The 16,071-nt window shown below is 41.2% G+C and overlaps 2 protein-coding genes across 3 annotated transcripts in view; one reads left to right on the forward strand and one right to left on the reverse strand.

Moving 5' to 3' along the window:
• The window catches only part of GTF2E2 (general transcription factor IIE subunit 2), a 53,031-nt gene that overhangs the window by 6,211 nt on the left and 30,749 nt on the right, over nucleotides 1-16,071 (forward strand). Inside the window, exon 2 of the mRNA XM_005283973.5 lies at nucleotides 4,299-4,465. Within this exon, the coding sequence (XP_005284030.1) occupies nucleotides 4,303-4,465 (163 nt within the window). The 5' untranslated portion in view covers nucleotides 4,299-4,302. The remainder of the gene's footprint in view (nucleotides 1-4,298; nucleotides 4,466-16,071) is intronic.
• SMIM18 (small integral membrane protein 18) lies at nucleotides 9,531-15,719 on the reverse strand. 2 transcript variants are annotated; one of them, XM_008173584.3, is made up of 2 exons: nucleotides 15,629-15,719; nucleotides 9,531-10,455 (listed from the first exon to the last, which is right to left on the reverse strand). In XM_008173584.3, the coding sequence occupies exon 2, from the start codon at nucleotides 10,408-10,410 to the stop codon at nucleotides 10,117-10,119; it is 294 nt and encodes a 97-aa protein (XP_008171806.1). In that variant the 5' UTR covers nucleotides 10,411-10,455; nucleotides 15,629-15,719; the 3' UTR covers nucleotides 9,531-10,116. The 2 variants fall into 2 exon arrangements, with proteins under 2 accessions (XP_008171806.1, XP_008171804.1); XM_008173582.3 differs by having other exon boundaries at nucleotides 15,633-15,709.

Here is a 16,071-nt window from a genome sequence, read left to right on the forward strand (position 1 = left end):
TCATCCCACTTACCCTTTTTAAATATTATCACAACATTTGCTTTTTTTTCTAGTCTTCTGAAAAGTCCTTGTTGTTCCAAGACTTATTAAAAATCGACATTAACAGTCCAGCGAGCTCCTGAGCCATCTCTTTTAAAACTCTTGGATGCAAGTTATCCAGAGCTGCTGATTTCAAAATGTCTAACTTTAGTAGAGTGTTATCATATAACTATATGTACCATATATACTACAGTAGAACCTCAGAGTTATAAACACTAGAGTTACGAACTGACCGGTCAACCAAACAACTCATTTGAAACCAAAGTATGCAATCAGGCAGCAGCAGAGAACAAAAAAATAAAAATAAAGAGCAAATACAGTACAGTACTGTGTTAAAGAGAAACTACTAATAAATAAAGGGAAAGCAGCATTGTTCTTCTGCATTGTAAAGATTCAAAGCTGTATTAAGTCATTGTTCAGTTGTAAACTTCTGAAAGAATTGTTTGATTCAGAATTACGAACATTTCAGAGTTACAAAGAACCTCCATTCCTGAGGTGTTCGTAATTCTGAGGTTCTACTGTACATCTATTTCCCGCCCCCACACAGAACAGGAATATTGATTGAACGCATCTGTCTTTGCATTAGTATTGATAATTCTATCAATTTCATAGTCACCATAGTAGAGGCTCAAATTAAATGTATACCCCAAATTAAAAACATAGTAAGGGGACCAAAAACGTGCCAGTATAGCTAAACAGCAAAGGACAAGAAATAGAGGCAAAAAGGCATCCTTTAAAAACTGGAATTCAAATCCTAATGAGGACAATAAAAAGGAGCATAAACTCTGGCAAGTCACGTGTAAAAGTATAATTAGGCAGGCCAAAAAAGAATATGAAGAGCAACTAGCAAAGGACTCAAAAACTAACAGCCAAAAATGTAAGCACATCAGAAGCAGAAAACCTGCCAAACAGTCAGTGGGGCAACTGGACAATGAAGGTGCTAAAGGAGCACTCAAGGAAGATAAAGCCATTGCAAAGAATTCACGTAGCTTCTCCTCATTGGTCTTCACTACAGAGGTTGTGAAGGAGAGTCCCACACCTCAGCTGTTCTTTTTAGGTGACAGATTTGAGGAACTGTCCCAGACTGAGGTGTCAGTAGAGGAGGTTTTGGAACAAATTGATAAATTAAACAGTAAAAAGTCACCAGGATCAGATGGTATTAATGAACAGTTCTGAAAGAACTCATATAGGACATAGCAGATCTACTAACTGTGATATGTAACCTGTCATTTAAATCAGCCTCTGTACCAGATGGAATTCACTCAAGAATTCTGAAGGAACTCAGATATGAAACTGCAGAACTAACAATTGTGGTATGTAACCTGTCACTTAAATCAGCCTCTGAACTAGATGACTGGCAGATAGCTAATGTGATGCTGATTTTTGAAGAAGTCTTCAGAGGTGGTCCTGGCAATTAAAGGCAGGAATGCTGGAATAATCTGTATAGTGGGGATGCTGAGAGCCATTGAACCAAACTGGAAACCCTGCAGATAATAGAAACCGCTTCAAGCCAGAGGTTGCAGCAGCACTCCTGGTTCCAGCACCTATGATTACAGGCCAGTAAGACTAACTTTCAGTACCTGGCAATTTGGTTGAAACTACAGTAAAGAACAGTATTATCGGAAACATAGATAAACATATATGTTGGAGAAGATTCATCGTGACTTTTGTAAAGGGAAATCAAGGCTTGCTAATCTATTAGAATTCTTTGAGGGGATCAACAAACATGTGGACAAGGGGGATCCAGTGGATATAGTGTACTTGGACTTTCAGAAAGCCTTTGCCAAGGTCCTTCACCAAAGGCTCTTAAGCAAAGTAAGAAGTAATGGGAAAAGAGGGAAGGTCCTCTCATGGATCAGTAACTGGTTAAAAGACAGGAAACAAAGGGTAGAAATAAATTGTCAGTTTTCGCAGTGGAGAGAGGTAAATAGTGATGTCTGTCTGGGATCTGTACAGGGAGCAATGCTGTTCAACATATGCATAAATTATCGGGAAAAAGGGGTAAACGGTGAGAAGGCAAAATTTGCATACAATATTAAATTACTCAGGACAGTTAAGTCCAAAGCAGATTGCAAGGAGTTACAAAGGGAACTCAGAAAACTGGGTGACTGGGTAACAAAATGGCAGATGAAATTCAGTGTTGAAAAATGCAAAATTATGCATATTTTAAAACATAATCCCAGCTATACATACAAAAGGATGGGATCTAAATTAGCTATTACCATTCAAGAAAGAGATCTTGGTGTTATTGTGGATAGTTGTCTGAAGACATCTGCTCAATGTGCAGCGGCAGTCAAAAAAGCTAACAATGTTCGGAACCATTAGGAAAGAGAGAGATAATCAGACAGTAAATATAATGCCACTGTATAAATCCATGGTACACCCACACCTTGAATGTTGGTTGCATGCAGTTCTGGTTGCCATATCTCAGAATTGGAAAAGTTACAAAGAAGGGCAGCAAAAATTATTAAGGGTATGGAACAGCTTCCATATGAGGAGAGATTAACAAGACTGGGACTTTTCAGCTGTGAAAAGAGATGACTAAGGGGGGGATGGGATATCACAGAGGTCTGTAAAATCATAAACGGTGTGGAGAAAGTGAATAAGGAAGTGTTATTTACTCTTTCCTGTAGCACAAAAATCAGGGATCACCTGATGAAATTAGGTTTAAAGTAGGTTTAAAACAAACATATGGAAATACTACTTCACACAGTGCACAGTCCACCCGTGGAACTCATTGCCAGGAGATGTTGTGATGGCCAAAAGTATAATTCCCAAAAGAATTAGATAAATTCGTGGAGGATAGGTCCATCAAGGGCTATTAGCGAAGATGATCTGAGATCTAACACCATGCTCAGAGTGTCCCTAGGCTGTGATTGCGAGAAAATAGGAGTGGATGATGGGGGATGGATCACTCAATAATTGCCATGTTCTGTTCATTTCCTCTGAAGCACTTGGCATTGGCGACTATTGGAAAACAGGATACTGGGTTAGGTGGACCATTGGTCTGACCCAGTATGGCTGTTCTTATGTTATGTTCCTCTAGTAATGGACCAATAGCATAGTTAGGATTCTTTTGTTCCTAATATTAAAAAAAAGAATCTCCTCCTTAACTGAGCTGGCCATAGATTTCTCCTTGTGTTCCTCTGCTTCCCTTATCAATTTTCTGCATTTCCTAACTTCTGATTTATAGTCATTACTGTCCCTTTTATTGTTTTATTTGGTATAGCTGTCTTACCTCCCATCTAAACCTGATCAGTTTTTTAACAAATATGGCCACCTTCCTTAATTATGGGATTTTGGCTTTTTGGGCAGCTAGTAAGGTGTTTGTAAACAATTCCCAATTATCATTCAGAGTTTTCTTTTTAAATTCTTCCTCCCAGCTGATTTGTCTCAGGTGTTCAAGAATGAAACAAAAAGATTGAAACACCCTACTGCCAGAAGTCCTCTAGGATTAGCAATAAGAGGTTCAGTTTACAGTGAATTAGTGTAGTTGTTCATTATTTGTTTTGTGATAGCACTTAGGAACCCCGGTTTTCCCAAAGTTAGTAGGAGGTCATAGTGCAAAAATCAGGGGAAGATTTATAGTGGAAAATTAGCCTCAGAGGTCACTCGGAGAGATTAGTATCCTTATCTAAGCATCCACTGTTATGGTTGAGATTATTAAAACAGCAAGATTGTGAAAATACCTAATTAACTTTTCACCACATATGCTTATTATATGTATTTCCCTGAGTCTGAATTGTGAAAATAGACTTGTCACTTGCACTTTTGTTTGTAGTCAGTCTTGTTTTTCTCCCGCAATGACACAGTACTACAGTATATATGAATTGTAAACAAACCCAAATAAAATTTGTTTCATTTGAATTATAAAGATCACAAAAATGTTTTTATTAATATTGTATTTAGAAAAACCTTTGTTTTTTGCAAAGCCTAAAATTCAAGGTCAAACTAATAGAAGTTATCTGTTTTTGTTTTGTTTCCTGCATATTTATAGACATAGTTACTAAGAATGACCTCAAAAAATCATGCACTGATGTGTTAGCTTTTCAAATTCTTGTTTTGGAGAATAACATCTTGGTACATTTGAAATTGCATTTTAAAAGTACCCCTTTCCCTGTATATTACCTTTCAAAAAGAGGCATTTATAAATTCTATAAATAAGGGAATTTATAATAAAATATTAAAATTCCGTACGCTTTAGATACCTCATTGACCTTTTTGATTTTGATTTTCCCTATTCCTTTTTCTCATGACAGAATTATGGATCCAAGCCTGCTAAGAGAACGAGAGCTATTCAAAAAACGAGCACTCTCCACTCCTGCTGTAGAAAAGCGTACGGCACCCTCGTCTGATTCAGCATCTTCCAAAAAGAAAAAAGCAAAACTAGAGCAGGGTGGATCATCAAGCTCAAAACAAAACACAGGTTGGTGAAAGTACCTCTGATTGTTTCTTTCCATCTGTCCACATACCCCATTGGGTCAGTCTTTCAGTAAACTTCCTGTGTGGCCAGAGCCATTCTCCAAAGATATGATCCTCTAGGATTCTTATGCTTGGGTCTTAGCTCCTGAGCATGAGAGTGCAGGAACTTCTACAACTCTTAAAGATTTTTGACTCTGGAGGATGGAGGTGGAGTGTGGGTCAGGCCCTGTACTGTAAGTGACATGCCATCCTCTGGATGATGTAAATGCTGGCCTCTGAACTTTGCAGCCAGTTTATGCTTGACCCTGCTTCATGAAGAAGCTCCTGGTGTGCTATGGTTGTGCATCACTCCTGCTCTTTTTACTGTATGCTTTTCAGTGTTTTCAGCTTTCCACCCTGTCTTTCCTTTTATTTAGGCTACTATATTGTGCCCATCACTGTACCATCGCAGGTCTGATCTGCACTTAAAACTGAGATTGACATAGCTACTGCTCTCCTGAGCACCATAGCTATGCTGATATAAACCCTCAGTGTAGATGCGGGTTTGTCAACGGAAGAACGCTTATGTCGACCTAGCTCCATTGCTGAGGGAGGTAGAGATACTACAGCAATGGGGAACCGCTTCCGTCCGTGTAGTGTGCATCTACACCATGGGGTTACAGCTGCATAGCTGTCATGCCATAGCTGTGCCGCTAGAGTCCCCATAATATAGACAAGCCTTGAGTGTCTCCCAAGAGTAAAGTCAACAACAAAGTGATCTCTCTCTCCCTTCCTTGCCAATGGGCTAGCTAAGATTTTTTATTTATTTATTTATGCTTGGAGAAAGAACTGGGTTTTATATTTTGCTTTGTGTGCCATGTGGTTAGGGTCATTCTTGTTTTGTCTGGCAGTAAGTCTTGATCTATCAGCCTGGGAAGGTTCTGTAACCTGTGATTACAAGTTGCTCTGTATTGGCCAATAGTTTCACTGGAATCAGTGTCTCAGTAGCTAAGGCCAGTTCCATGCAGAGTTTGGCAAGGCACGTCAGATGTCTTTAAACTGACTTCCATGTTCAGTAAAGAGCCAACAGAGAGCAGTGAATAGAAGTGATGTGGTCCTGGTGACCTGTATTGCTGAGCACAGGGACAGCTGTATTCTGCAGTCAACTTCATACTTTGCCTCAGTGGTCCAGTGCAGTTCTGCAGCATATTAATGATTATTTTGGTGCTCTAGCATTCTGGTGTGCCTCTCCGCTGCTTATTTTTCCTTCTGAGTGCATTTTCGACCAATCAGCTTCTGCCTCAGGCTTTCCCACTGATTTTCCATTTTTTCTTGATGCACCCTGTCTTTGTTGCAGGAAAGTTTTCTGAAGAAAGAGACTGCTCAGTGATTTCAAGACATGACTGTATGGCAGAACTATGTCAGTATGCTCTATCTGCCTAGATATTGACCATAATAAGCAGAGTATCAGATGTGGCTGCAGATGTCATCCTGTGCCTGAAAGAAAAATGCAGCGTGCCTCTGAACTCTCCTTTAGATACCTCCGGGGGACTCTTGTGCCCTGAGAATATTGCTGTTGGCGCAGGAAGCTGTGGCTTTGACATTGCCACCCCAGCGCTCTTGCACTAGTGACTTTGGCACAATCCGTGTTGATGCTTGCACGGAAGCTCTAAAAGGCTCCAGATTCCCAAAGGGTTAGCAGTTACACCCAGTGGGGGAAGGGACACACACCTTACCATTGCCACAACTACCCTACATCACACACCAGGACCTTAACGTTTCCCCAGTAGGGATGCCAGCCTTCCATCATCCCCTTTACCCCAACCTACCCTCTCTCAGCGTAACCAACTACTGTACCAAACATCCACAAGTACTAATGTTGGATAAATATCATCTGGGAAAGGGGAGTGTGTGCAGAACAGCAAAGAGTTTAAGTTGTGGTCTGTAGTGTAGGGTGGTATTGTTAACGGTAAAGTGTATGCCTGTGGGTGGGGGGAACAGAGGTTGTGTACTGTTGGAGGGCATAATTTTTCATTTCCTTGCTTCTGTGGATTTGAGTCATGTATTTTGTGTGCGTAAGAACCCTAACTGCTTAGCCGTGTTTTGGGTATTTAGGTCAAAGCAACTCATTGGAAAGCTATTTCCTCTTTTATGTCCGTGTCAGACCCAGCCAATATCAGAAGTGTTCAGTACTGCTACTGTGTGTCCTAAAAGGAATGAATTTGGTCTGATTCTAGTTCTGAGTGAACAGTTGTTTTGGATGTCTTTTTGTCCGCTCAAGCTCAATGTGGCTAAAACAGAGCTCTTAATTACCCCCCCTCCCCAAGTCCTCCTCACTACCTCCTTTCTCAATCACTGGAGACAACACCACCATCCTGCCTGTCACTCAGGCCTGTAACCTGGGGGTCATCTTTGACTTGGACGTCTTTCTAGGCCCTTATGTCCTACCACAGTCTGGGTATAGGGCTCCATAGTCCAAAGGCCCTCTATCCTCTGCTTCTTGTCTGCTGCGGCAGTCAAAAAAGTGAACAGAATGTTGGGAATCATTCAGAAAGGGATAGACAATAAGACAGAAAATATCATGTTGCCTCTATATAAATCCATGGTATGCCCACATCTCGAATACCGCGTGCAGTTGTGGTCGCCCCATCTCAAAAAAGATATATTGGACTTGGAAAAGGTTCAGAAAAGGGCAACAAAAATGATTAGGGGCATGGAACGGCTGCCGTATGCGGAGAGATTAATAAGACTGGGACTTTTCATCTTGAGAAGGACACGACTGAGGGGGGATATGATAGAGGTCTATAAAATCATGACTAGTGTGGAGAAAGTAAATAAGGAAGTGTTTTTTACTCCTTCTCATAACGCAAGAACTAGAGGCCACCAAATGAAATTAATAGGCAGCAGGTTTAAAACAAATAAAAGGAAGTACTTTTTAACACAATGCACAGTCAACCTCTGGAACTCCTTGACAGAGGATGTTGTGAAGGCCAAGACTATAATAGGGTTCAAAAAAGAACTAGATAAATTCATGGGGGATAGGTCCATCAATGGCTATTAGTCAGGATGGGCAGGGATGGTGTCCCTAGCCTCTTGTTTGCCAGAAGCTGGGAATGGGCGACAGAGGATGGATCACTTGATGATTACCTGTTCTGTTCATTCCATCTGGGGCACCTGGCATTGGCCACTGTTGGAAGACAAGCTTCTTGGCTAGATGGATCTTTGGTCTGACCCAGTCTGGCCGTTCTTATGTGTCCTCGGCCGCCGGCAGTCCCCACAGCTCCTCGGGGCATTCATCTGAGAGCGGTTCTGGCAGTTCCTTGGGATACTTGTCCATCTCCTCCAACTGCAGGGTGTGGCTCCACTTGGGGGCTAGTCCAGGATCCTACAAAGATCTCTGCTTCCTGGAAGAGATGTCTGCTTCCTCCCGTGTTCCAGCCCCAACTGAGCTCTGGGGCTCTGCTTTTATATTTCCTGTCCCACCCTGGGTCCGGTGCGGGGGGTGGGGAGGTTTTAGGTCTGCCCACCGGAGGAGTATAGTGGTCCCTTGCTCTCTAGTTCGGGGGGAGGCTGCTCCACCTCACTACACTCCCCCTTCATGGAGTTACGGGCTTACTCTGTGCTTGGTCTTCCTCTTGTTTCTAATGTATTTGTATGATGTTTTCTTGTTACCCTTTATGTCTCTAGCTCGTTTAATCTCATTTTGTGCCTTGGTCTTTCTAATTTTGTCCCTACATACTTGTGTTATATTGTTTATATTCGTCCTTTGTAATTTGACCTAGTTTCCACTTTTTTGGGGCTCTTTTTTGAGTTTCAGATCGTTGAAGATCTCCAGGTTAAGTCAGTGTGGTCTCTTGCCATACTTTCCATCTTTCCTAGGCAGTGGGATAGTTTGTTCTTGTGCCCTTAATACTGTCTCTGAAATACTGCCAACTCTCTTGAACTGTTTTTCCCCTTAGACTTGCCTCCCGTGGGATCTTACCAACTCCCTGAGTTTGCTAAAGTCTGCCTCCTGCTGTTCTCCCTCCTACCATTCCTTAGAATCGTGAACTCTATCATGTCATGATCACTTTTACCCAAGATAGTCCTTGGATCTGTCAATAATATGTATTTCATGGCAAGGAAAGATTGATAAGAGAGTCTAAAATAGTCAAAGTCGTGCTAACTCTGGACAGCTGGGGCCTGGTCTGTACTACAGAGTTAGGTTGACATAAGGCAGCTTATGCTGACCTAACTCTGTAAGCGTCTACACTAAAGTGTAGCTCCCACCGATGTAACTCGCCCACTACACTGACTTAATAACTCCACCTATGCGAGAGGAATAGTGCTTAGGTCGATGCAGTTAAGTCAATGCATTGTCAGTGTTGATACTGTGTTGCTTACATTGACTGTTCCTGCCTTTCAAAAGCCGTCCCACAATGCCCTACACTGATAGTTAAATCAGTGTGCGCGCTCCTGGTGAGGATGCACACTGCCGACACAAGGAAGGTAGTGTGGACAGGCAAAAGAGATTTAATTACTGGAGTGGCTGTATGTCAACGTAACTTAAGTCAAATTAATTTTGTAATGTAGGCTTGCCCTAATATAGAAACTCGATACATCCAGCATGAAAGTGTGTTCTAACGTCTGTAGCCAAAAACAGTGGATCTGTAACTCAAAAGGCAATCCCCTTGACTGGTAGAAGTGTGGGAGGGAGGTGGAGATCAGGAATGATCTTTGAAATTATGGACTTGGAGACAGGAAGATGTGGGAGGGAATCTCTTAGGTGATTTGTTCTTGTATGGGGGGGAAAAGACACTCATTTCCCTCCAGACGGTACTCTTGATTAAACACTCCTGTGTGGAAATATTGAGGTGACCTCACTCTGATGTGATGATAAACTCGAACACCAAGGAATTGACAAGCAGTTTGGGTGGGGGATAGGGTGGGACTTCTGAACTGCAGGGAGAAGCTGTCAGGTCCTTCCAGGAAGTGGAAGTGGTCAGAGAGCTACTTGTTTTCTGGGGATGAACATTTTTCTTTTTTTATCTAATAAGAAAGCCTACCACACTGGGCTTTGCAAAATATTCAGATGCAGTGTGTAATGAAAACCATTTATTTTGTTTTACTGACATTTTTTCCTTTTAATAAACTTGTTTTTAAGAAGACTACTATTGTTTGGGTAAATTTTGTGCAAACTTCCCCCAAAAGGAGAGGTGCTGAAAGGTAAGGAGTTTCTGGAATCCAACCCACCTCTCCTGATTTCGGGCACACATGGACAGAAGTATCCTTTCACATTAAGGTGTATTGCATGGGGCTGTGGCAGGCAAACATATGGGAGAAGCTTAAAGACCAAGGAGGAGACATGAGATGGCAGGGGTGAGGGTGACAATCAGACTGATCTGTATTTCTCCAATTAAGCAACATTGTGAATTGTTCAGATGAACAAATATTTACTCTAGTAATCAAATATAGATGACAAAAGTTCATTTAAAAACGAAAATCTTCTTCCCACATAACATTCTGACAGGTGGGCCATATAAAGATTTTGCTAGCCATTCAAGTTCACATCCAGAAGTGAAATAATTGTTGCTAATAATGATTTTTAAGGCCCAAAAAGCACATGACTTGCTCATAAGATGCAAGAGGCTTCATTTTCTTGTTGGTTCTTCTGTGAGTTCTAGTGATCAATCATTACTACACCACTTCTGTTTCTCTCTTTCTAAAGCTGTCCATCATGGTTCTAACTGGATTGGATTCATTCTCTAGGTCTTTCATGGTTTTATTTTTCACACAGCAGCAACAGTCAAGCAACTCGTAAAGGAAAGCCAACGCCACCAGAGAAACTACAGTAAAGATAAATAGAACCAGAATAATAAAGCAGGCAGTGTTCCAGTTATCATGGAAAGGGTAAATCTTTTGCACTTGAAAACCAAGGTATTGGTAAAGGGACGTAGTCGCGTTCCAGGGACTGTTGTTGAAGGTTGCCATGCTTGGAGAGTTCTTTTATTGTGCTCTCTGCAGCAGACCTATAGGCTAAAACAAACAGAGAAACAAAGATGACGTTTTTCGTTTCTAAAATGTCAGTTTTTTCTTTTACCAACTAAGTTGGAACTCGAATTATTTTCCCTAGTTGGAAGAGTTTACTTTGAGAATGACAGCTAATTTCCTGTGGCAAGCAGGGAATATTTTTTGAACTGGAGAGCTTTGGACATGTACATACTTTTTGAAGTGAAGCTGCATTAAACTGGCTCTTTATTTTGCTTTAACTCAAAAATATATTGGATCAAAATGCACAGCTTGACTGTGTGATGACTTTTTGAAATATATTTTATTGCAAGACTAATACACTGCAGCATGTTTCAATAAAGTTAAGGAGCATCTCTCACTTAATCCAAAACTAATGCAAAGAAGCAATTTTACAGAGATTATTTCCATCTGCATGGGATGATTTTAGAAACATGTTCTGTTTGTTACTCTTAAATGTTCTAGTTTTTTAATGGTTTGAAAACCCGCTCTGTGCATGTGACGTTTCTAGCAAAACAAGGGACCCATGTGCTGTTACTGGATGTGTGCATCCTAATGACTGGAATGATTAACATGTGGTATTCTTCTATGTTCTTCCTTTTTTAGGGTTTTTCTCTTCCAGCTCTATGAGAGAGAATTTGTGGTTTTAAGTACAGTACAGTTCCATTTATCAGAATGGTCTGGGGGCCATCTGATTCCTTTGGGTAACTTTTCTCTCCCTAACCCTCCTCTTTGCCTCCCTTCGTTTCCCTCCCTCCTTTCCTCATCCTATTGGGAAATCCTTCTACATCACAGTTCCCGCAGCCTTAATGTTAGTTAATCAGTTGGTATGTAACTGACATAGGGCTACGTGGGGGGGACAGTGTTGTTTTGGATAACTAGGCTGGGTCATTTGAATTTGGTTAGGTGGAATTACAGTACATTTAGAAATTGTAACTGTCTTGGAGAACAAGTTTCCAAAAACAAGGTTGAACTTTCAACTGCTCTCCAGGTTTATAATACAATTTCCTTACCTCCTCTGTAAGCGCTAGTATCACTCTTCCGGTTAACATGCAAGCTTCCTAACACATTACGGGCCAAATTCTCATAGCGTTCAGCACGCAGCAGCTTCTGGAACTGAGCCCAGAACAACATTGTATTGAAGGACTGGCTGCGGACTGAACTAAAATGGGAAAGGGAGCCCCTTGAGGCTTGGTGTTTTCTTAAATTGGTTACCTCTTCCAGCACCTCTGAGGGTAGAATGGGTGAGGGCTTAGTTGGGAGAGAGGATGAAATGGGGCAGGGAAAGGAGGGGAGAGATTAAAGCACAGTTTTTACTTGGCTCTCATCCCTCACCTTAGAATGTGTTAGACAAATGTACCTGTTAGAGTACTATGAATTAAGTCATACATGCAGAGGAGCAGGCTAAGGGCTGCTTTGGATATCTTTAAGATGAATTGAAAGATATATTTTTAAATACCAAAAAAAACCTATTTAGGAACTTCAGTTATTAACATGATATACTACCCTTACAGTCCAACAAATAGGTGTAAAAGTGAGTTGAAAAGTTCTGCTTCTGCTCATGCATGAGTTAATTATATCAATCATTTCTAGAGTAGGGAGGAATGTGCATTTTTCCTTTTTAAAAAGAGCATTTATTTCTTTTAACTCTGAATTTCCTGACTTATGAACAGGTTTAAACATCAGTCTTAGTATAGTATTGTAGTTTTTGCATAGTATAGAGGACCGGAAGTGACTCCATAGTTAAGAGCTTGTCTACACAGGGACATCCAGGAAAATTAATCTGAATTGACTAAAGGTGTGAATTTGAAGTGGATTAGTTAAACTGCATTAACCCCTCCCCACCCCCCAGCGAACACCTCATTCAAAATTAAAGTGGCTTTAATTCTCTTTAAACTAATATGCACAATGGCGCCAAATTAAAATCACAGAGACAACCTTCATTCTGGTATTTTATAACTGTGCATGACTGTGCAGCCTTAAAGTTTTCTTTTGTATGTAAATTAATATGTAAATTTTGCTACACAAACTTGGTACAGGAAGACTGAAGGTTAGGTAAGAAAGGCTCTTGCATGTTATACTCATGCAGGTGGGATATGATGTAACATTAATTAAAATCAGAGCTATCTAGCTAATTAAGGAAAGATGCTCAGTTTGATTGTAAAAAATGTATGTTTTATACTGCGTATAATTACACTGGACATGAGGCAACTTTGTTCACTTAAAAGTTGAAATTCCTTACAAAAATCTTAAGATAAAGTGATTTTTGTTTTGTAGATAAGACTGCGAATAAAGACGTAGCCTATTAAGAAGTCTACCTGGTTATCTTTTATTTAACTTTACTTAATCAAAATGCTACATGACCAGAAAATACTAATTGTAAAGAAAGCATTGATGTTTTGTTTACAAAATTGGAAACCAAAATATATGGATATTTGAAAGGAAAAATGATAAAGCCCAAATTTCATATTTCTACCTATTTTAAACAGTTTGTCTATGAATTTACCAGTAATAAAGTTGGGCCATTATTAATATAAAACAGGAAACAGCCAGTATGCAGGGGGGAAATGGTAGAGGGTAGAGCCGGTAGCAGGTATGATATTGACGCCCTTACTTCTGCGCTGCTGCTGGCGGTGGTACTGCCTTCAGAGCTGGGCGGCCAGAGAGCGATGGCTGCTGGCCGGGTCCCAGCTCTGAAGGCAGCACCGCCACGAGCAACAGTGCAGAAGTAAGGGCGCCAATACCATGCTTGCTGCAGGGTTCTACCCTCTACTCTTTCTTTCCTCATTTTTCCAGGGCACCCTTCCCGAGCTTTGTGCCCTGGGCAGCTGCCCCGCTTGCCCCGCCCTGGTTACAGCCCTGTAGACACCAAATTGTCTGGTTATCAAAAAATAATAATAATTAAAAAAAATCACAAGCATAGCATAATAGTTGAGTGTTTATATTGTTCCAGCACATTTTTCTTAAACAAATGGGTCTGCTGTGGCTTTTCCAAATTACTGCAGTTAATAAAGGTCCATTATTACTTTTTCACAATTTTCCATGTCTTGTCCACAACTCAGCCGCTATTATTTGAAGATCATCCCACGATTTGGGTAGTGTCTTAGCTATAATTAATTTTTAAACTCTAGTAACATGAGTTGTAAGACAATATTTTTAACCCCTTTGATATCTGATAGCTAGTGATTTAGTTATATGATATGCCAATTGATGTTTTGAAGCTAGTGCTTAGCACCTCTTGAATCGGGGTGGGCAAACTTTTTGGCTCGAGGGCCACATCTGGGTATGGAAATTGTATGGTGGGCTATGAATGCTCATGAAATTGGGGGGTTGGGTTGTGGGAGGGGGTGAGGGCTCCAACTGGGGGTGCGGGTTCTGGGGTGGGGCCAGAAATGAGGAGTTCAGGGTGCGGGAGGGGGCTCTGGGCTGGGGCAGGGGTATGGGCGGGGGAGTGAGGGCTCTGGGATGCAGGAGGGTGGGACCGAGAGGTTCGGAGGGCGGGAGGGGGGATCAGGGCTGGGGCAAGGGGTTGAAGCGCGGGAGAGGGTCCAGGCGGTACTTACCTCAAGCAGCTCCCGGAAGCAGCGGCATGTCCCCCCTCTGGCTCCTATGCGGAGGCATGGCCAGGAGGCTCTGCATGCTGCCCCATCTGCAGGTGCTGCCCCTGCAGCTCCCATTGGCCCTGTTTGCTGGCCAATGGGAACTGCGGGGGCAGCACTTGGGGCGGTGGCAGTGTGTGGCGCCCCCTGGCTGTCCATATGCGTAGGAGCCAGAGGGGGACATGCCGCTGCTTCTGGGAGCCGCACAGAGCAAGCCCCCGACCCCGCTCCCTGGCAGGAGCTTGAGGGCCGGATTAAAACGTCTGAAGGGCCGGATGTGGCCCCCCAGGCCGTAGTTTGCCCAACCCTGTCTTAAATGGTGGCTAGGAAAATTAACTTCCTCCATTGAAGAGAGAATTTCAGATAATTCTACTTTATAAACATATTTGGGGCAGAGGTCCGGTTACTCGGCTGTAGGCTGATTTTGATAATGTTCTAGAGGTGTTGACTCTCCCCTCGTGACTATAATCCCCCAGACTTGACTAAAGCCAAGACAACTGTTTAGTCATCTACCAACACTGTTGTAATCATGAAATACAAGACTAAAGACTTCATTGCTAATCCATCAAAATTAAGTGCAGCACTGATAAGGTAAGAAAGGACACATCTTTGAAAACTATCATAGAAACTCGGGTTCAACACAGTTGCATTTTAATTCTAATTGCAGTAGGAATATTTAAAATTTACAGTGAGCCAATTTGATTAGTATGCGTTGCAGGTATTGTGCGTGAACGAAATCTAGTAGCGGTTAAATATTTAATTTAGTTCTATAATTTCTATAATAGGTTTTAATTTAAAAATCATTCTTTGGATGCTGTGATAATGTAAGCCTACTTGGAATTGTATTCAGAGGAGCAGTGGCAAAATGACTCATTTTAATGCAGTGCTGAGGAAGTCTCAGATAAGAAACAACTGGACAAACAGCTTCGTGTAATGGTATCTAGAAATCTCTCATGGATTCTAACCTGTCTGTCTGCATCGTGCAGATGGATTAACACTCTTATATTTACCCCAGTAATATGTTAAGTGATAAGGTTGATTTTCGTGCTAGTCTAGCAAACCAATTCTTTAGAACACATTTATAGCCTAGCTAGGCAGTATACAGTCTCATTCTTAAGCAATTTAGTGATTGCTTTATTGTTCATATTTGAAAAATACACCCTCTAACATTTTTGGTTTTTCTTTGTTACAGAATTTTTTTTTTTTAAATAAAAAAAATGATTTTTAGCATCTATTTAAAAACAGTCAGAATCAACTAAATGGAACGTGAGGCTGCAAGAAATGAGCTACTAGCTAGTAAACATCAAATACATTTTGTTTACTGCGCATTGGCTTGGGTGTATTGGGTTTCTTGTAAGATGGAGTGGTCATCAATTTTCCATTAATGCACAGATGGTAAAAGTGCTTGTCTGATAGTAGCAGATTAAGGATTGTAGCAGGGTAAAATCCTGCTTAACACAAAGAAAATTCGTGCTGGCTTTTATAGGAGAAAGGCTTTATATAGAGTTCTTTTCTAAGCTAAAGATATATTTTCTTTCAATAATCAATATAAACACAAGACAATTTTAAAAAATGGTACAGACCTACCTCTTGTCTGAAAGGATGCTGAAAGAGCGCTGGTCTGCTCTGGTTTTTTTTTAGTGCAGCCTATGGCACAGCTAAAATGGAGCTTTTCTACTATTGGCCAGAGCATAATGCTGCTGACAACTTCCTTTCTGCTCATTTGCATCAAACCCACTACCCCAGGAGTAAATCATTCACAAATTTAAATGGAATTGTGTAGGATGAAAAACCTGCTCTCCCCACCCCGTATCATATTCTTTTACCATGTGAGCTTATTAACGGTGAGGTGTATTAGTGAGACAGTGGTTGTTTTGACATGCTTGAGCTTTGAGCTGGAAGACAGGGAGTCAGAGCATGACATTTGAAATGTTAATACCTGCAGATTTCTGTTTCTTATCAGTATTATATTTACTTACAATAAACTGTAAATGTGCCACAGTCTGGTAGATTAAACAGGTTAATA

This window comes from Chrysemys picta, chromosome 5 (assembly GCF_011386835.1).
Source record: "Chrysemys picta bellii isolate R12L10 chromosome 5, ASM1138683v2, whole genome shotgun sequence".
NCBI lineage: Eukaryota > Metazoa > Chordata > Testudines > Emydidae > Chrysemys > Chrysemys picta.

Coding starts and splice junctions, on each gene's coding strand:
- SMIM18 (XM_008173584.3), bottom strand. CDS start 10,410: ATGGCAACCTTCAACAACAGTCCCTGGAACGCGACTACGTCCCTTTAC.